General features: G+C 45.5%; 1 protein-coding gene across 3 annotated transcripts; it reads right to left on the reverse strand.

Annotated features, from left to right (window-relative positions):
* Positions 1–453: 453 nt before the first annotated feature.
* On the reverse strand, positions 454–18,816 carry LOC115788561 (ATPase family AAA domain-containing protein 2-like). 3 transcript variants are annotated; one of them, XM_030741631.1, is made up of 28 exons: positions 18,502–18,816; positions 16,506–16,594; positions 15,982–16,010; positions 15,507–15,591; positions 14,842–14,914; positions 12,306–12,378; positions 12,103–12,219; positions 11,791–11,857; positions 11,180–11,251; positions 10,906–11,014; positions 10,554–10,669; positions 10,094–10,268; positions 9,696–9,784; positions 9,121–9,280; positions 8,383–8,473; positions 7,984–8,298; positions 7,791–7,893; positions 7,005–7,191; positions 6,270–6,455; positions 6,058–6,193; positions 5,759–5,982; positions 4,542–4,701; positions 4,038–4,160; positions 3,878–3,949; positions 2,504–2,938; positions 1,599–1,732; positions 810–938; positions 454–633 (listed from the first exon to the last, which is right to left on the reverse strand). In XM_030741631.1, exons 1-28 carry the CDS (start codon positions 18,631–18,633, stop codon positions 601–603), a joined length of 3,714 nt encoding a protein of 1,237 aa, XP_030597491.1. In that variant the 5' UTR covers positions 18,634–18,816; the 3' UTR covers positions 454–600. The 3 variants fall into 3 exon arrangements, 2 of the variants coding, with proteins under 2 accessions (XP_030597491.1, XP_030597490.1); XM_030741630.1 differs by having other exon boundaries at positions 7,791–8,298; XR_004020602.1 differs by lacking the exons at positions 454–633; positions 810–938 and having other exon boundaries at positions 1,600–1,732; positions 2,066–2,938; positions 7,791–8,298.
* Positions 18,817–21,027: the final 2,211 nt, after the last annotated feature.

Consider the following 21,027-nt stretch of genomic DNA (forward strand, 5'->3'; position numbering starts at 1 on the left):
CTTTAAACTAGTTATAAAACAGCCTGAGAAGTTAAAGCAGACCTCCGTTTCCACATTCAGAGGATTATCAAACTAAAGCAGCACTTTAGCTCTGCTTCAGTTAGCCCAGGCTTCCTGTGCTGCTGGCCTCGCACCAGAAGCAGGAAGGACAGATGGCTTCTCTGCAACTTTCAGAGTCAGACCCTTTAGGCCCGGTTCAGGCCCGGCTGAGGCCCGGGGACCTGGTGTTTGACACCTCTGGTCTACAGGTTTGAGTTCACTGTGTATGAAACATGTTCAGTAAATATGGAGGTGAAACACATTCAGAGCAGTCGCTTCGCTCTAATTTTGGCTGCAGGTTTTTACTTTCAGTGGTTTTGGTTTCCGGTCACATGTGCAGCCTTTCAGAGGTCAGCTGAACAGGAAACAAAGACAACAGCTTCATTCACCCTGTGAGACTTTTATTAAAGCTGCTTCACAGTAAAATTCATTTGCACAGCACAGTGATAAATATGATATTACTCTTTGATGAACACTGAACACTCACACGATTCCTGATGAATGAACAAAGACTTTCTATTTGAATGCTTTGAGGTTTTATTGAAATCGAGCTGCTGGACATCAGGAGAAGCGATCGACTTCTTTCTTCATTTCCTGGAAAACAAAAGAGAGAAAGCTGAAAATATAAATCCACGAGGTCGCACGCCTGCCTGCTTCCTGCAGAATTGACCACACTTCACCAAAAAGCACCTGCTGTAATAACGTGATTACATGACACTGAGGTCACATGAAAATAAAATGAGCTCGGCATCTCTGCGTGGGTATCGTACCTGCAGCAGCTCTGCCTTGTTGCAGCGGTTTCTGTGTCTGTAGATGCTCTGAGCGAGCCGAGCGTAAAGCTTCTCCAGCGACTCCACCTCGGCGCCCTTCGTCTTCGCCACGGCTGTCCTCAGGAGCTCCTGAAGAACAAAACAGGTTTCAGGTTGTACCTCTGCAGACACCCAGCGGGCCTCCACAGCAGCTTAGATTTATTAATCACTGCTGGTGGGGGAGGGGACGGCTGCGCTGACTTCCTGTTTGTTTCCGGTCTGAAAGCAGCTCTTCAACCGTCAAAGCTACGAGCACGCGCTCATAAATACCACCAGACAGCTTCCTCAAGTCAGATGTGAGCAGATTACTTTATTTTCAGCTTCCTGAGTGAAGTCTCACTGAGAGGAGGAGGTGGAGAGACGACGAAGATCTTCCTCCTCATCATAACAGGACCAACAAACTGTAGCTTTTTTTTCTCTGTGTTTCAACCCCTGTTTGTGCACTGCATGTAAAGACAGATGTTGCTTCCACATCTGAAAACGTGAAGCCAGAGCCTGTACTGTAAGCCTGCATTTATTCCAGCGGCCAGCAGAGGGCTTCCAGCTGTGCTGCTGCCTGGCTCTGAGAGGTTCTGGGCTCAGTCTGTAGTTTCAGGTCTCACTGAACACAACGCAATCCTCTTTCTGGTTATAATAAAGACAATTTCATGTTTTATTCAGTAAGACCTCAGACTGAGCCTGTGGACTCATTTATTTAACTAAAACCCAAAACTTTATTGAACAGACTGATACGGACGAGCTGAGACTCACCCTCAGTTTGCTGTGGTCGACGATCAGCGGTGGAGTTTCTCCATCCGGGACCTCCTCCGTTCTGTCCCTGCTGAACAGCTGCATCTGCTCCAAGGCCACCTTGTTGGCTCTCAGCTCAAAAGCTTTGCTCTTCTCTGAGGAGGAAGACGAGGAGAAGGGGGGGGTTACACTCTGTGTGTGTGTGTGTGTGTGTGTGTGTGTGTAGACAGCCATCTTTAACTGTCCAACTTTACAGCAGAAATTATCACAGTTACAGCCTGCTAAGAGATGGTTTTGGTCTCCAGCAGGGTGGAGTTTTCAGCTCAGACTAGCTTTGTTGGAAAGCTGCATCGATAAACTGTGCGGGTGCATCACACACACACCTGCGCACGCACGCACGCACGCACACACACACACACACACACACACACACACACACACACACACATACCTGCTGAAATCAAATGAAATCCTGACATTTCACTCACCCAAATTGGAGCTCAGCCTTCCCGGATGGTCTGTTAGTACATTTAACCACACAGAAGCCATATTATTGGTATTAAAACAGGCTCCAGCAGCACAAACACAGTCCAGTTCAGGGACTCCAATGAGCTGAGGCAAAGCCCAGCTAACTCTGACACTTAGCACCATGGATCTGGATTACGTACAAAAACAGTGAATCTGCTCCAACTCACTTTTGCAGCCTCGAGTGGACATCAGAGGAGCTGCAGTTTTTTGCCCTGGAGGTTGTTGCTAGTTAACGCCTCCAGCTCTCAACTCACTGCCTATAGTACCGCAGAGCCTCAGAGTGTGAAGCCTGTCGAAGCCTGTTCAGCAGCAGCACTCTGAAGCTGTCTGATGGAGACCAGTTAGTATGGCGAGGTGCTTGCACTGCTCGTGCTCACACCGTTGTGAGACATACAGACCTAAACTGTCCAAGCTCTCCCAGGTCAGCATGGTTCCCGGGGGTGGAGGACGCCCTCCTGCAGGGTGGGCCAGCTGGAGCAGAACCGGCTCGGCGTGGTGGTACCCATTCGCGATGACTCCATTCTGGGCTCTTGTGACACGGCTTAAGGTGCGATGGTACCTGCTCAGGTGAAGCTGCTCACCTTCACTGCTCTCTGATGGGCTGGATGAGTCAGAACCAGCAGATCCACTGACGCCTCTGGTTCCAGCAGCTCTCATATCCTCTGTGCTCAACTTGCTGGACATGGAGGACAGGGAGGTGAAGGAGGAAGAGTAGGAGGAGGAGGAGGAGGCTGGGATGGGTGGCTCCTCTTTCTTCTTCTTCTTGGGTTTCTTAATGACCCCGTTGCTCCACTTGGACTTCCGGGGTCGCCTGTAAAATTTTTTCTTACCAACTGGAAAAGAGAAGTGAGGAGGGGGGTGTGGGATTTGGAGGGGAGGGGGGGGGGAGGGGGGGGGGGTAAAGGTCATTAGACAGAAACTGCTCACCACTTCAACTCTTCTCTTGACTTTTCACCTTCCTCTCGCTAATGTTTCCTCATCTCTGTGGCTTCCTGTTCTCGCGGCGCTGCCTCTCGCCTGCTTTCACTCTCGCTGTGACATTTTGAAAACAAGCTTTTTGCTGCAGCCCAGCAGATGAACGAAATGCAAAACAGTCTGTTTAAATATCAGACGTCTGACAGCATGAGCAGTAACGAGACAAACCCCAGAGACAAGGAACGGGTCTGTGAAACGTCCTGTTTGTTCTCATTTCTTTAGAGAACTGTTCTAAGGAGCGGGTCCAAAAGTAAAACTGAATTTTAGTTATAATCCAGAGCTGAGGAGGTGAATCAGGTCATCAGTTAGTTGGCTGACAGATTCAGCATTAACAACTGATTCATTATTTGAGTGTTATCTAAGACTTAAAGGTCATATTTTTGGCATTTTGAGTAAGCAGATGAGCTTTGAGAATTTATGAAGAATATTTTTGATCTTTTTTAGGGATGTAGGGATTTCCTCCAAAAATAAAATCTCATCCTCAGTCTGAATCATTTCTGTCCATAAAACAGAGAAAAGTTTAAATACTAGAAGATTTTTTTTGTAACCTGTAACTGACTCTTAGTAACAGGAGGTCTACTTACAATTAGGATCATTAGAACTCAGGATTTTAAATCAGTTTTCAACCCCTTTGTTTGGAATTTATTTCTGAGAGAATTTTCTAACCCCCCCCCCCCCTTTGTGATCCCCATTTAAAAACCGGGACGCATCTGTGTGAGAAACTGACAAAAATGAATCTGTCCCGTGCCGTTTCAGTTTCGTCTCATTCAAGATTGTTCTGTTTGTGATGAACTTACATCGGCGTCCAGGATGTAAGAACGCAGAGCTGCAGACGCCGTCGGCCTCCTCTGGGTTGGCCTCGATGAGAGCTATCACCAAAATAAAAGTCTTAATATGAGAACTGATTGTAAACAAACAGTAGCTGGAGGAGGCGTGAACATCTGGCTGAGGTCTCACCTCTCTGGATGCGCGACTCTCGGATCTCCTCGCAGGCTCTCTCTAAGTCTTCATTCAGCTCATCTCTAATGATGGTTCGGATCACGTCCTTCAGGGCGCACGCACGGTGGCGGATGCTCCGGTCTGACAAACACACATGCAGACACACACAAACAGTAAAATATATTGTTTACTAGGTTTTTACCAGCTCTCCACAGCAAGCAGGTGAATCCAGGCGAGCAATCTGCTTCTGTTTAGTTCCTCTTTTCTCACCAAACTCAACAGAGGCTCAACAGAAGGATTTTTTTCATCCAATAAAAGCTTCATAGCTCTGTTCATAGTGAAAATATCAGCTAAAAAATCTTCTCCAATCTGTGAGCTGGAGTTACCTGCTCGGTTTGTTTCATACAGACAGCAGAAGAAGAAGATAATGAAAAGACAGAAGAGCCTCGAATGCAGGAGAAAACCAAGAGAACAATCAGAGCAACATCAGGGCTGCCGCTGAGTGACTGACGGCTGTCTCACCCATTGGGTCGCTGTCCGGGTTGTAATCGAGAGCGTTCTTCCAGATGAGGTCAGCATCTGCCATGAATTCGCCGACGGTGATGTACTTCTGCTCATCGATGTTGGTGAGCAGCGTGGAGAGGTCCATGGGCTTCTTGATCACCATCAGGTAGTCTGGGACCTGGAGGAGAGGAAGCAGAGGAGGGGCAGGGAGAGTTTCTGCTGACAGTATTTGTTTTGGCCACTTAGGGGCAGCAGAGATTCATACTTTTATCTGATTTAACCATGGAGCAGACAGCGAGCAGCAGAGATGGCAGTTGTCCCACCCCTGCCACCAAAGAGCCAATCAACATTCAGAAGAAGTGACACTGGCCAATCACGATGTAATGTGCAGCTACAGCTGTGCAGCTGCAGTCTTATCTACTCGTTACTGTAGTGAAGACGCAGGTAAGTGGACTTGACTTTTTCTTTTTTATGACTGTATTCATAATGTGAATCGGCACGGCATTTACGTAGCACCGTGGTGGGAGGAGCCAGAGGTGCTGTGCGTACTGGCACTCGTGATCCAGCTGTTAATAAAGCTGTAATGCTGTGACTGTGTACTCTGCAGGGGAAAGCTTTTTAAAATACTTAAAGAGAAACACGGACATCCAAAAATTAACCAGGGTGCTGGATCCAAGCAAAACTCAATACACAAAGAGGAGGTCCGCACACCAAAGAGCTCCTTGGAAAATTTTAATCCATCAACGTTAAACTGGAGACGTTTCAGGCCGGAGTGCCATTCCTCACCGGTTTAATGTTGATGGATTAAAATTTTCCAGAAAGCGTTTTAAAACTCATTTCGGGGCTAAGTCACTAAACCTTTTGAGCATTTTTACCGTAATGAGTAATATCACAAACTAACCACCTCCTATTACCAGTTTTAATTCAATTTTTATATAAACATGTAACTATTCATACTTGTAATTTCAAACTGAATTTCTGTTATTACTGTGGCCCCCCCTGCAGTCCCTTCACTTTGGGAACCACTGGTCTAAAGGTCATATGTGAAAACAGCTTAAACCTCTTTATCACCACCACTCTGGAGTCTTTTCACCACATCTAATCTGCAGTGAATGTGTTGCACACGGCAACCTTTGAAAAATGGATTTTACAACATGTACGGCCTGAAGGTACAAAGGTCAACTGATTCTGTTTGAATGTATCTGTGACCTTTTACACAGAACAGACCCACAAACCTCAGCTTCTCTGTCTTTCAAACTCTCCTCCTCGATGTCGACCGGTTTGGTGAAGGCTTTGAAGCGGCAGTCCAGAATCAGGCGCTCGGTGATGTTTCGCAGAAAGAGGCGGAGCTTTCGCAGCACATCCTCCTCCTGTACCTCCAGGCGGAGGCGCTCCTGCTCTGACAGCTTGCGAGGAGGAGGTGGTGGAGCCAGGGGGAGAATCTCCATGGCCTGAGACACTAAGAGAGGAGGAAGAGGAAAGAATTCATCATGCTAGGGCTAAACAAACGCCACGTGAACCTGGAGTCACATACGTGTTTCTTTCTTGGAGGGAGGTGGCTCGGCCGCCTGGTTCAGAATGAGATCCTGGAAGAAGGCGGTCCTCTCCTGTTGGGTGGGAACTCCAAGGGTGTAAACCTCACCGTAGTCCTCCCGAAACAGACTCTGGATCTGGGAACAGCACAGCTGTTAAAAAATAAAATCCTCTAAGAATGTGTTTTATAAAAGTAAGTGCTTCACTCCTGACCTCTGGGTCCAACTGCTGAAAGGGGACGCTGCACGTGGCGAGGAGGAGGATGGGAGAGAAGGAAGGGATACTGCCCAGCAGGCTGAGGAAGGATGCCCTGAGCGCCGATCCCACTGTCTCCCACCACTGCTGGATGTGGGGGACATAGAGGATGCTGGGAGATGTCCGCTTGGCCTCGCAGAACACCTGATCAGCAAAAAGATCAATGTTTAAATGAGCTGGTTTTCAGCATTTAAATTCAGTGTTTTCTGGTGTTCTAAAACATTAAAAAATATTTTTTCTGCATAAAATAAATAAAATCATTGATGCTGCTGTTTGCAGTGTTGACCACCAGGTGTCACAGCTGAACATTTTATTGGTGCAGATGAGCCTGAACTTTCTTCCTTTGTATGAACCTTCACCTTCATTCAGAAAGCGAAGGTTCAAAGAGTACGACAAGATGAAGTTTTAATAACTTCATCTTTACTGTGTCAGTGTCCAAACATGGCATGAAAAATATTTTAAAACTTAAAAAAAAGGAAAAGCCTTCCAATGAATAATTTCATAATAAAGTAAAATAGTAAAAGTGTGAAAACATTTGAAGCACATCACAAGAAGGAGAACCTCAGTTATGTTCTCCAAGAGATAAAACTGAGGACAGAAGAACCTCTGAAATTTATCAGGACCACCAAGCCACCTGTATACAATTTAAAAATTATTCAATAAAGTTTTAAGTCACTACATGTGTGTAGTCACCTGTGCGCAGGCTTCCTCTGGGGAGGTGCTGCTGACGCCAAACAGCACCGCTGAGTCCAGGCTGTGGACGGTGAAACGCTCCAGAGCGTGCAGGATGGCGGGGGCCAGGTGGGAGGTCTGACCAGCGCCGGGACGCCCGACCAGCAGAATCCGGGGGCGGTGAGATGTCGGGTGTTTGACGGCGCTCCTGCAGGGGGAGGAGGAGAAGGAGAGGGATCAGAAGGGAGAAAATCTGCTGTTTGTTACAAAATATCCAGCAAAAAGACCTGAGAGAGAAAAGATGGAATTCAATGAGGATCAGAAAATATTTTTTCTTCTTATGTGACTTTAGATAATTAGAATTTGAGCAGCAAAAAAAACCTGCAGATGTCATGTTAGCTGATCAAAAGTCTTATAACAAAAAAAAACAGTGTTGAAAAAAATAAATGAATAAAGTTTTTTTTATGCTCAGTGGTTTGACAGAATCTAAAAACCCAGTGGGGTACAGCAGGTATCCAGATGGTTATTTACCATTTTATAGACCATCCCTACTTAGCAGCAGATTACACAGGCACATTTTCTGCTGAGGAAATATGCAATGCGCTGCAGTTTGTGCTGCTGTAACTTTACTGCAGGTCTTTCTTCACTGCCGTTTAACACACTGCCTTCAGCAGAGAATCTACACTGGAATCAAAAGAACCTGTGAAACTTGTGCTTTAATCCAGTTTTAAACTGAAAATCTAAATGTAACCTGCACAGGACCAGGTTACGTGATATGCATCAGTTACCGTGTGGATGACGACCGACCTGGTGAAGTGCAGGAAGTTCTTGTTCTTGGAGGGTTTGGAGATGCTGGGGCCCTCATCTGCTCCACACATCAGCCCATCGTCGAGGATACCTGAGGTCAGATCTGACACAGGAAACAGCAGATAAACGTTTGTAAACAGGAAGTGATGTGTTTGCCCAGCAGATGTTTCTTTGGCATTTGGCTCTGACTCACCTGGTTCCCTCTTCCTCTTCATGCCCTGCTCAGCATGTGGAAACATCTTCTGCAGAGCATCAAGGGTGTCCTGCAGGGCGCTGTGCAGAAGTGGTCGAACCACAGGGGACAGAGGCTTGGCCGGGGAGGCGACGGAGCGGTGCGAGGCGGGCGACATCTTCCTCATGGCTGCCACAAAGTCGCAGCTGTTGACGGCAATGGAGGAGACGTCCAGCAGGAGCTTCTGGGAGGTGCCGTAGATCTGTGGGTAGCGTCGGCGCAGAGCGCACAATGCCGCCTCAGTGCACACCGCCCTGATATCGGCACCGCAGTAACCTGAGAGGGAGGGAGCTTCAGGAAGTTACATAACCAAAAAGAAAAAAAAATCCTGACAGACAAGAAAGCTGGAGTTTTCCTCACCAACACATTTCTCAGCCAGTTGATCGAGAAAATCTTCAGAAGGAGGAGGTTTCCACTGCTGAGTGTGGATTTTCAGAATCTCTTTACGAGCCTGAAACACACACACACACACACAAGCCTCATTTAAGGTTCATCTGCAGTTCCTCTGATGTCCAGCAGAGGCTCCAGCACTGAGTCAGTGCCCACAGACTCTCATGCTAAAATGTCCCCTTCATAACAGCTGCACATCGGTTAGTTTCCTTTAACATTAACCCGTTTGGACACTGGCAGCTGTTACACTTAACAGGAATCTGTTTCTGTGTAATGCTCCCATGCAGATCATGGATGCAGCTTGATAACTCGGTTTGCTAATCTTAGCTGATGACTCCACCCTCTGGTCCAAATATGGTCACTGGTTCCCAAAAAAAAAAGAAACAGCTGACAGTCCAAAACCAACTGATAAAAAAGGGGCTGATAAACCCAGGTGAAGAATGTCAGAACAATCTGACAAATGTTTTTAATGAAGGAGACACAGAAAAAAAACCTGAGAGCAGAAGAGAGCATCAGTGCCTGAAGCTCTCAGCCTCCGCAAGCAACTGAAAAACTACATCGGACTCAAGAAAAAACACTTTGGTAGACGTAGTCACAAAATCAAGAGAGATAAAAAATACAAACAAACTCAAAAACCTCCAAATGTCAAACGAAAGAATCTGAATACAAAGATTTGCAGCTTTAATAAAATATAAAATAAAGAGTCACCTCTCTGTCAGGCAGGCCGAACATGAACTCCCGGTCGAAGCGTCCGGGCCGCCGCAGCGCCGGGTCAATGGAGTCGAGCCGATTTGTCGCTCCGATCACGACGACCTCCCCCCGACTGTCGAGCCCATCCATCAGAGCGAGGAGCGTCGACACGATGGAGCTGCGAGGACGTGGACATACACTTTCCTTTGAGCCTGCTCTGTCTGCCTTCATGTTCAAGCAGCTTTGATAGTTTTATAAATCTGGATTGTTTATGAATGTGCTAAACCAAAGTGACTTCAACTGAGCATCTGCAGGCTAAAGCAGAGGGCAAAGGTCACCATAAGCTGCGGCACAGTTTTCCTCAGGAATCGGGTTCATTTTAAAAAGACCTGAAAACCGATTATTACTGGAAGATGTTTGGAGCGTTTCAGGAGAATGAATCAAAAGTGACGTCAGTGCTTCAACTTTGTATTGCTAAACACCTCAAACTGGGTCTCGAGCACGGACACCTCTGTGGTTAAACCTGGTGACGGAGGCTCACGCTGACAGTGTGGCGGTGTCGTGTGGTTTGTTTGGGGGAGGCTGAAACAGACCTGTGGATCTGGTCCTGTCTGCTGGATCGGATCGGAGCCAGGCCGTCGATCTCATCGAAGAAGATGATGGACGGGCGCATCTGGTACGCCTGCAGGTGACAAACGCACAACAAAAACATCACTTTTAACCATCTCCTTCAGGATGAACACTGAGGGTGAAAATTAATTAAATTACTGTTTCACTGAGGTTGATTTGAAAGTTTTCAAATAATAGATACACCTTCACACATGGGTTACTGTCTACTTTCTAAAGTACTGCAAACTGCAGATACATTAATTACGGCTCAGGCAAGCAGCAGGAAGTAGCCAGCTTTCCTTCCTGCTGAGAGGCAGAAATCTCCTCCTCTGCTCAGGCAGTGTAATTAAAACCCACTGAAATGTGTCCGGTGAATCTTTACCTGCTCAAACAGCAGCCGCAGCTGCCGCTCCGATTCGCCCACCCACTTGCTCAGGACATCGGCCCCCTTCCTCATGAAGAAGGATACCTTCCTGTTGCCGTGGCTGCACTCGTTGGCCAACGCCCGGGCAACCAGCGTCTTCCCCGTCCCAGGAGGGCCGTAAAACAGACAACCTCTGGAGAGAGACACAGATGGAGTGTGTTCACACTGTGATCAGCTTTACCTTTGACCTCTCTGCCTGCTGAACTGATTCTGTCTCATGATTCCTGTGAGCTGCAGCAGGACTAAATATCATCGTCCACACTGACCTTTGTGCACAATGTGAACTCATTATGTTCCTATTTTCAGCATCACTCAGCTGATGGTTTCTTTATCACATATAATCTACTGTATACATGTAACACACGTAAATGCATAAATCTTGTGCATGCATGCGTGCGCGCGTGTATGGTGTGCGTACCTGGGAGGCTGAATCTTGAAGTTGTCAAAGACCTCAGGATAGAGAAGCGGGAAGATGACCATTTCCTTCAGAGCTGAGATGTGACCTGACAGACCTCCAATACTGCCAAAACCCACCTGAGGAAGGAAGGAAGGAAGGAAGGAAGGAAGGAAGGAAGGAAGGAAGGAAGGAAGGAAGGAAGGAAGGAAGGAGGTTAAGGAAAAGGAAAGGAGGGAGATGACAGGAGGTGGGAGAGGGAGACAGAAAATAGCAGGATCACATGGAGGAGAAGATGATAAGCAGATTTTTCAGCGCATCATCTTAAGTGTAGAACATGTGGTTGCAGGAGGCCATATTTAATGTTTAATCTCACCGACTGATCGATGGCCATGGGATCGATGTCTGCCAGAAGCGCTCCTGCAGCGATCTTCTCTTTGCCCGTTCCAAGAAGGTCCCCCGTTTGCAAGCTGAGTGGGAGACAGCTGAGAGGGAGGGACAAGTCTGAGTAACATGAGGAGGAAAACACAGTAATCTAATCTAATCTAATCTAATCTAATCTAATCTAATCTAATCTAGATTAGATTATTAACAGTGATGTATCAGGAAGTTGTTTGATGATGCAATCAGGTTCAGGAAGTGTCTCTGACCTCCCAGGGGCCTTCTCCTCTTCATCATCAGAGTCTTCATCAGACTGTTTGGACCAGGTGCTCTTAGTGGATCTTCAGGAAGAAACAAACACAAAGAGGGTGTCACAGATTTGGGGGGGGGGTTATATTACTGGACCACGTCTGTGCTGTCGGAGCCTTCTGGAGCATTTTCAGTACAATAACATGGATCCTGTGCGCTGCACTAACAGACCGTCCGAGAAGGCTGAGGTCGGGTTCTGCTGAGTGAAATTCTGGGATTTTTGGGGGCTTACTGAGCATTTAGGAGAAAAACAGCCATAAGTGCCATAAAGCTAAAGTTTAAAAGCCAGTGATGGTGATGTTACAGTATATACATCCATCTCTTACAAACAGCCTATGGTGGGTGTACAACCACATCAGACCTCTCATCTCCCTTCAGGCCAGCAGAAAACTAGAAGAATTAAATAGATACAAAATGTTTTTCAGGAGAAAAAACAAACAAACAAAAAAAACAATGTAGAAAGAAATGTGACCTCGTTTTTTTAGGGTGTATTTTCTTCAGCCGACAAAGGTTTCAGGTTATTTAAAGCAGACAGAAAAGGTTGTACAGTAGGACGTGTCAGTGCTCTGACCTGAAGGCTCCTCTGCGGTTCATGTTTGGTCCTGAGGTGCTGATCCTGAAGGTTCCTCCCAGGAATTCTAATCAATACCAGAAAAACAAGAACAAACAATATCATCAGAGCTGGAGATCATCTGGACCTTCACCACTTCTGAAACCTGTGAAATTAATTTTTCTAATGAAATTTTTATGAAGATTCCCATTTTCCCCTGGAGCTGATTTTGATTCCTCGCTGATGTTTGAACATTGTTTAATTAACATGTGCAGATGTAGCTTTCAGTGCTCTGCTGTGAGCAGGTGTTTGGAGCAGCGCCGCCATACTGACCTCTGCTCGGACCTTGGTACAGCGATGAGGCTCGGCTCAGTTTGGCGTCAACATTGCGGCTGACGCTGTCTTCATCTGCAGCTACTCCCTGCCTGCTGTCCTCGTCAGCGATGCCACCTGGAGACACCAGAGAAAATACTTGTTACGGCATCTTCCTCCCTCCTCTCATCATCATTCCTCCACTCCTAAATATCTGCACAAACCTCGGTCGCCTTTGCCGAGCTCTCTCTGTAGTGGGACTGGTGTTTTACTTCTCTGGGCTTTGGAGTAGATCCTCTGCAAATATATAAAATCGTTAGGTGTGGAAAATCCAGTCAGTAAATCATTACTGTGTTTATAAAGGTTTCTACAAGAATCTGGGATTCAAAGTCAAAGTTGTTCTTTAGTCATCTGATTGAAGCAACATTATAACACAGTTAATGTCACCGTTAATGTCTGCTGGAGTTATCGTTTGGAAACGGGCGCCATCGTGGGCGTGTGACCTTCACAGACCAATCAGTATGCACTAACAGAGACTGTGTTATGGGCAAAATCAGCTTATATCAGGAAAAACTAATGGACTTTGAATTCAGACATTAATCAACGCTGAATTAGTTAAAACTAAAATATAATGTGGGCTCGTTCAGCTCCATTCTCTTCTATTTGTGTCCCCAACTGAGTGGCGGCTAATTTCTGTACAGTGGGATATCCCCTCTCTGTGACATCACACAGAGCCAAGAGTAGAAAAAACTGAGCTTAGAGCAGTCTGAAGCCTGAGCTTTAGTTCACTGGGATTACCTGAGGCCTGATTACACTGGCCTCATTATCAGAAGGTTGAATAACATGAACATCCACTGTGATGAACAAACAGGCTCAGTCCTGCTAACGTCTCAGTCTGTCGGATGTAAACATCCACGCCACAGTTCACAGTCCTTTGATTATAAACATCATCATGTGAGGAAAAAAGCACACACATAAACACAAAAATAAGGGCTGGTTCTTGTGGGCTGCTTTCCAATATGGTGGCAGCTGATAGAGATGTTGCCCCCTCCCCATGAGCCGCGAGCAGAGGGAGGGGGGCAGGGTGCAGCCGGGTGCACCGCCCTCATAAAGACCTGATAAGGGACGACAGGGTCTGAGCTGTGGGTTTACAGCTGACACGGGATGTAAACAGTCTTTATTCTCAGTCGTCTGTAGATTATCAGCATAAAACACAGTTTCTGTCTGGTGGCGAGAGCTCCACAAACACAACACAAACAGCTCCACTGTAACACAGTGAAGGCCAGAGACACACACAGCTTATTATATAAACATCAGCACTTTAAGCCTGACATTAAAACACTTTATGCTGCAGTGCAGTCTGGGTACTGAAGGCAAAAATCTTACATCTGCTACAATATCTTATTCTATTTTATGTGTATATGCACATATATGCATGTATGTATATACATATACACACACATATAGACACACACACATATATATATATATATATATATATATATATATATATATATATATATATATATATATATATATATATATATATAATGTGTGTATATGTGTCTATCTCAGCTGTCATAGGGTGAGAGGCAGTGGAAATTACTCTGTATATGATAATGGAGACATTGACAGAGGTCACAGAGGAGCAACATCAAATTCACAGGTGAACACCGTCCATATTTACTGAACATCTGGGGACCCCGTACAGCTGTATCAGCTGCAGACACTGAACAGACTGCTGCCCCACTGTTCGGGCAGATGTCACCTCCTCTGTGATTGGGGTCGTGACCTTCGATGACCACTCGTAGTCTGAGGCTGTTTAAACTCCTTGTGGCAGAAAATTGTTGGGACAGTCCTCGATTATGAAAAAAAATCAGCATTTTTGAGCTCTTTTAATCACAATATGTACAGTATTGTGCAAAAGTCTCAGCCCTGCCCTCATCTATTTAGCCAAGTGTAATTTTTTAAATGGGTCTTGAGCAATAGCTTTTCTTTAGACATTGACTGCTTGAAGAATAAAGGCTGTGATACCAAATACTGACTTTCAAGCTTGTTAGACTTGTTCAAACTCTGTTTTTGTCTTATAGATTATATTTCCATGTGTTTGAACACGGACTGAAAATTACAACCAAAAGCAGCAGTGTGGCTTTGTTCATACTCTGTAAACTGTGACCTCTTTCACTCTGCTTATACCCCACTCTGTATTTAATCATTAATTACTATTAATCTCTGTCTCTCTTCCACAGCATGTCTTTTGTCCTGTCTCTCTCCCCTCACCCCCAACTGGTCGCAGGAGATGACCCCCCCTCCCTGAGCCTGGTTCTGCTGGAGGTTTCTTCCTGTTAAAGGGAGTTTTTCCTTCCCACTGTCATCAAGTGCTGCTCATAGGGGGTCGTTTTGACTGTTGGGTTTTCTCTGTAATTATTGTAGGGTCTTTCCCTTACAATATAAAATGCCTTGAGGCGACTGATTGCTGTGATTTGGTGAAATATTAATAATACATTGAACTGAGTTAAACTCCAGTTTGTCAGAAATAATAACAGGCAGAATTGTCCAGGCAAAGCTGGAGAGAGTACTCAGAGCCGAATGTGAATGAACACAGACTTAAATAAAAGCACTGAGGCTCCTGACATCATACAAGAGACTGAAAACTAAACAGAAACAGGAAGTATATCGAACTGACTCAGAGGCGATCGATAAGGGTGAACGGGCACGATAAATAGTGACAAACACAGAACCACGAAGTGCCACACTCACCCCTTCCTTGTTGTTACTGAGCCACCTCTTCTTCTTCATGCTGTCCATCCTCTTCAGGACCGAGCTGGCAGTGCTGCAGAGACAACAGCACGGACATCATCTGGACTGAATCTCCCATATTACCACAATCATACGAGGTTTTGTTCATGATATATATTTGTGAGATAAAAATCGGTGCAAACACAGCAACAGCCACACATGACTTTGCTCAGCACGTCACACTGAGATCAGGCTTTCAAAGACATCAGTGAAAACCAGCAGAGAAGATGAAACCCAGTTATTTTTTTGGGCGCATGGCTCCAGGTGGTCCTTTCTGATGCTGTCTCAGTTTACATTAAAGGGTCAATGACGGAAAAGCTTTCTGACAGCAAGCTCTGTGCAGGATTTATATAAAAAAGGACTTTTTAAATTTGCATTCTTGTCACTGTGAGCGCCACACACTGCACCTCCTCCTCCTCCTCAGATGTTTGGAGGTGGAGGCAGAAACGTCTCAACGTACAGCGCTGCCTTTGGACAGATATAAAAGCTGTCAGATATACCTAGAAGAATAAAACACAATGCTTTCTGTAACATGTGCAGATTGACTCTTAAAAACACCACAGTACTCAAACTGTCTCTGCACACATAAATTAACTGATCGTTAAATTTAATTGACTTTTTCTTACTTGTTGCTGATGCCGTCAAACATGTTGGAGGCCTCGTACCTGCTCGTCACTTTGCTCATCCTCGTGCTTCTCCTCAGTCTGCCACCTGACACACACACACACACACACACACACACTGATATTAAGACGTGTTTCTAATGTTTTTGTCCACTGCATTTACACCATGAGGACGTCATAATATTAGAGACATAATAAATATATAAAAAGTGTCCTCTCTGGGAAAACCCCTCAAATAAAACCAGATCACCAAATAAAATGATGCTCTTGCATAAATAAACATTCACAGAAATGCTGTTGCATTTTTCTAACTGAACAGAAATGACAGCGGTTAGTTTCTGGTCCTGCACGGTTCCTCCATGAAATGTTTTCCCGTCTTTGTGTGGAAAGTTTAATAAATGACGGCACGCTCTCAGCACAGCATAAACTCTCAGATCTTTCAGGTCTTCGTGCTTCCTGTTAGCATCTCCATCCTCACCTGAGCGGTTCTGGAGCCTCGGAGATTTCCTGTCAACACAAAACGAACCTCAGTGTGAACAAACTGAACGCACAATTCACCCTAAATTTCACATATTTATCCTCTGGCTTGGACACATTTAGATTATCTAGGTGAGAGCTGCCCACTTTGGGAGATATCAGCTGTAGAGACGCCTGCCTTCTCTTGATTATCCTGCACCTGGATGTTGATTTTATTGTGCTCAAAGTGCAAAAAATAAATTTAAAACCTCAGCAGCAACAAGACATGCTTCATGTAGGAACTATTTTCTTTATACTGTCTCCATCCTCCAACCAAAAGAAGCTGGAGCCACATCACAGCTCAGATGTACAAAGGCGGGGGTGCCGTTAATGTCAGCGTCTCTAATATACACCTGTGTCCCTCTGCACGGTGGGACGGGTGGCAGGTGGATTTTCAAACTCATGATGAATTGAACCACCTGACTAATGATTTTCAGCTCTGAGCATGCTCAATAAAACAGCTTTAACTGGTGATTTTTGCCCAACCTCATGATGGTCTGCGCTGGTCTCTCTTCTTCATCCTTGTGAGCTTCTGAGTCAGTCAGATTCGGCCCTTCATCCTCAGCTTTAAATCCCTGAGGAAGATTTGAGAGCCGCTGTCAAACACAACGAGATTACAGGAAACACCTCGAGGCAGTGAAGTACGCCTCATTTCTAAATCATTCATCTCTGACAACTGAACCCAAACGTGCTGGAAATTTTCCACCTTTACATTATAAAGAATCATCAACACACAAAAAACATGCTGCATTTTTCAGTAGTTCAACAAATAAATACAGGCTGATGGAACCTTTGTTAGTTGTTTTGTAAAACGTGGTCAGTTTGTAAGTCTCACATGTGGAAAATATTGTCAAACTAGTGTGTAACTACACTCACTGGCCACTGTATTAGGTACACCTGCTCAACTGCTTGTTAATGCCAATATCTATTCAGTCAATCACATAGCAGTAACTCAAAGCACAGTCAGACATGATTGATGACCTGCTGAGGGTCAAACTGAGCATCAGGATATGATTTAAGTGAATCTGAGCACAGTATGGTTGTTTCAGAACCTGCTGATCTGCTGGGATTTTCCCGCACAACCAGCAAGGTCCAAAACCGAGGAAATATCCAGTGAGCAGCAGCTCTCTGGGAGAAAATGCCTTGCTGAGTTCAGAGGTCAGAGGAGAATGGCCAGACCATCTCGAGCTGATAGGAAGCCAAAAGTAACTCAAATAACCACTCATTAAAACCGAGGTGTGCAGAAGAGCATCTCTAAATGCACAGCATGTTGAACGTTGAAGCAGATGGGCTGCAGAAGACCACACAGGGTGCCACTGCTGTCAGCTCAGAACAAGAAGCTCAGACAGACTCACCAACATTTCACAACTGAAGCTCAAAGAAACATTTCCTGGTGAGTCTCGATTTCTGCTGCTATGTTCAGATGGTTCATGGAGCCATCCTGTCTTGTATCCAGGATACAGGCTGCTGCTGGTGTGATGGTATTTTATTGGCACACTTTGGGCCCCTTAGTATGAACTGAGCATTGTTTAAACACCACAGCCTGCCTGAGTATTGTTGCTGAGCATGTCCACGCCTTTATGGTCACAGTGTATCATCTTTGTAGGCCAAACACGCACATCCAATAATACAAGGGTGCAGGAACAAAAAGAGTATCAATAGAAGAAAAAACTCCACACATCAGAGCGCTCCTGGGATTAAAAATTGAATCCAAAGGGACCGTGCTCTGGTGTGCAGACTTTTTTTTTCTATCACAGTGTACCATCTTCTCATGGCAGCATCCAGCAGGACAACACACCACATAAAGCTCAGATCATCTCAAACTGGTTTCTTGAACATGATGACGAGTTCACTGTACTCAGATGGCCTCCACAGTCAGCAGATCTCAGTCCCATAGACCTTCTTTGGGACGTGCTGGAACGGGAGATTCACATCATGGATGCAGCTGACAAACCTGCAGCAGCTGTGTGATGCTGTCATGTCAACATGGACCAAAACCTTTGGGGAACATTTCCAGCAGCTTGGTGAATTCAGACAGTTCAACGAGTAAGGTGTACCTAATAAAGTGTCGATCATAGAGCAGTGGTTACACTTTAAAGATCCCGGGTTTAATCCCAGGTGGAAGAAACGCAGCAAATCACACAGGAGGAGCTGTGAGGAGCTGTGTGAACACAGCTCAGAGTGTAACTGTGTGCTTTTATCTGAAAATAGAAGAAAAACTACAGTCTAGAACCTTAAAACTACAAATACTCCAACACTGATGACAATGTTTGCAAGTTGTTTAATTTTTACATCAATAATGATGATAGAAATGGAGTCAGGCTTGTTTACACGCAGTTTATACATGTGTTTTTGTTTTTCCTGAACACTGAAGCAAAGCAGCATGTACGGAGTCACGGCTTTAAGCTCGTTTCCTCTGATTTCAATTTAACATCTCCGTTTAACGGCTCTCCACAGAGGGACCCGCTCCCAGCACACTCACATTCACACTGGGCCGCCCGGACTTCTGTGGCCGGTGCGCCGTCCTCCTGCTCCGGGTCTCCGCCTCACACCGGACCGAAGTTCCGCTTCTCCGATCCGCGTCCCCTCTTCCCCGGCCGCGGAGCGTCACCATAGTAACGGCGCAGGCACAAGCTAGCCAGAGGCGGGTGAGAGGTCAGCGTTCACGCCAACGTTAAAGAGCAAAGGTCAACCCTGCGAGCGTCGCGCGGCTGCTCTGTGGATGATCCACCGTCTGCTCCGAGAGCTGCAGCTCACACACACCGAAACAGCTCCGAACAGCCGCCGCTCGTTCAAAGCCGAGAGTTCTGCCGCCGCCTGCTGACGTCAGGTCGTAACGTGCGTGAACAGCGACAACAATAATAATAATAATAATAATAATAGACCTATAAACCCTGTAATAATAATAATAGACCTATAAACCCTGTCAGAGGCTTCTTACTGCTGATTTTCAGCTGTTTGCTTCATCAGGCCGCCTGATTCCTTTGGTTTATAAAAATCCGGTCCAAACTAAAATCCGTCCATCTGTTCATGTGTTGTGCCAAAAAAGTGTTTGTCTGCCAAAAAGTGATTTCCAGTGTTTCCATGTGCATTTATGTGTAATATCTTTGCTAATATTGGTGAATAGGTTGTAGTCAACAAGAATTTTGATAAAATGAAGAAATTACTTACTGTACAAATATCTTTATGACTCTGCGTTTTTGTTTCTAGTACATTATAATCAATCCAGTATTTTTGGCCACTTAAAACATGTATTTGTTTCTGCCCTCTTGGCCAGATCTCTCTGTAAAAAGACATTTTTAAAGTCAATGACAGTTTTAAATAAACCTTGTGACAGGAGTTGCTTTTCACTCAGAATGACTTGATATCATTCATGAGAAATATCTTTGACATGTGGTTTGGAAATGTTAAGCCAAAAAATTATTTACAACAGTCTAAATACAGCCTGTCATTTTTTGGCAAGTACCTGTGGTGTGCCAAAAATTTACTGTACATTACTGTAGCATCACTATTTACATCACACTGATCTGTATGGAGCTTTAGACGCAGAACACGCTGATCGATGACCGATCATCTGTCATGTTGTAAAAGGTCACACTGATGGAAAATGATGTGAATGTTTGAGTGAAGATGAGGCTCAAATAAATTTAAGACTTGAAAACTGAACTAAGTGTTTTTAAAATGACTTAAATGGTGACAACATTTTGAAGGTTCTGGTGTCTGAAATTCAGAGTATGAATCTCTCCACTGAAAATCACCTGATGACAGGTGATCCATGACGGATCAGCAAACCGTGTCCGAGTCCACCTGTAAGTAAGTAAGAAAGTAAACTTTATTTTTATAGCACCTTTCACAGATAAAATTATACAGTGCAAGTAAAATAGATACAAATAGCTGATTAAAAAAAAACAGTAAGTAGAACATTTAACTAAAAGCTTGTCTGAATAAGTGTCTTAAGCTGCTTTTTAAAGGAATTAACAGAGTCGGCCACACAGAGAGACGGGGCAGCCATTCCACAGCCTGGGGGCTACTCCCTGAGAGGAAAGGTCACTCCAAGCTTTAAACCAGGTCTTAGGGACCTTCAGGAGGTTCTGTGTAGAGAACCAGAGTGCGGTCTGAAGAAAAAGGGGTCAGCATTTCAGTGATGTATTGGGGGGGCCTGTCCATTAAAGGCTCTAAAAGTCAAGACTAAAATTTTAAAATCAATTCTAAATTTGCCGATGTAGGGAGGATAAAATCGGTCCACTACAGAAGGCGTAGTAGAGAGGCCCTCAAAGTTTTCCTTCCACTGATTTTCAGCCACAGCCCTAGCCGAGTTCCACTTGTCCTGCCAGTACCCATCAGCTGCCTTCAGAGTCCCGAAGGCAAACCAAGCAGAATGGGACTCTTTCTTTAGCTTGATTGCCCCCTACACCTCTGGTGACCACCATCTGTATCGGGGATTACCAACACAACAGGCAGCAACCACCTTGCAGCCGCAGCTCTGAGCAGCAGTCTCAACAGTGGAGGTGCGAAACATGGTCCATTCAGACTCAGTGGACTCAGCCTCCCTCCACCCTTGGCCACCACCCCGCACACATTGGACCCAACCCCTACGATACCTCCTGCTCGGGGGTGGGCATACAGGAAGGCGGGCCCATGTCTCCTCTTCATGCTGCACCCGGCCAGGCATCATAGGTTATTGCCCGGCCATCAGACGCTGTCCCTTGACCTCCCTCCCCAGACCTGGCTCCAGGGTGGGGTCCCAGTAACCCTATCCCTGGCAGGGTAAACAGTTCCCATGGTGTGTCTTCTATAGAGGTCGCTGGAATCACTCTTTGACTGGCCACTCACCCAGGTCCAATTTGCCATGGGAGACCTACTAGGTGGCAAAGCACCCAGACAACAAAGCTCCTGGGATCACTGTTTGCATCTAGGAATAAAGACAAGTGAATGACTGTTGTATAAGCGCTTTGAGTGCTCAGAGTAGAAAAGCGAACTAGTCCATTTACCATTTACCATGATTAAT

This window comes from Archocentrus centrarchus, chromosome 11 (assembly GCF_007364275.1).
Source record: "Archocentrus centrarchus isolate MPI-CPG fArcCen1 chromosome 11, fArcCen1, whole genome shotgun sequence".
NCBI classification, from domain to species: Eukaryota; Metazoa; Chordata; class Actinopteri; order Cichliformes; family Cichlidae; genus Archocentrus; species Archocentrus centrarchus.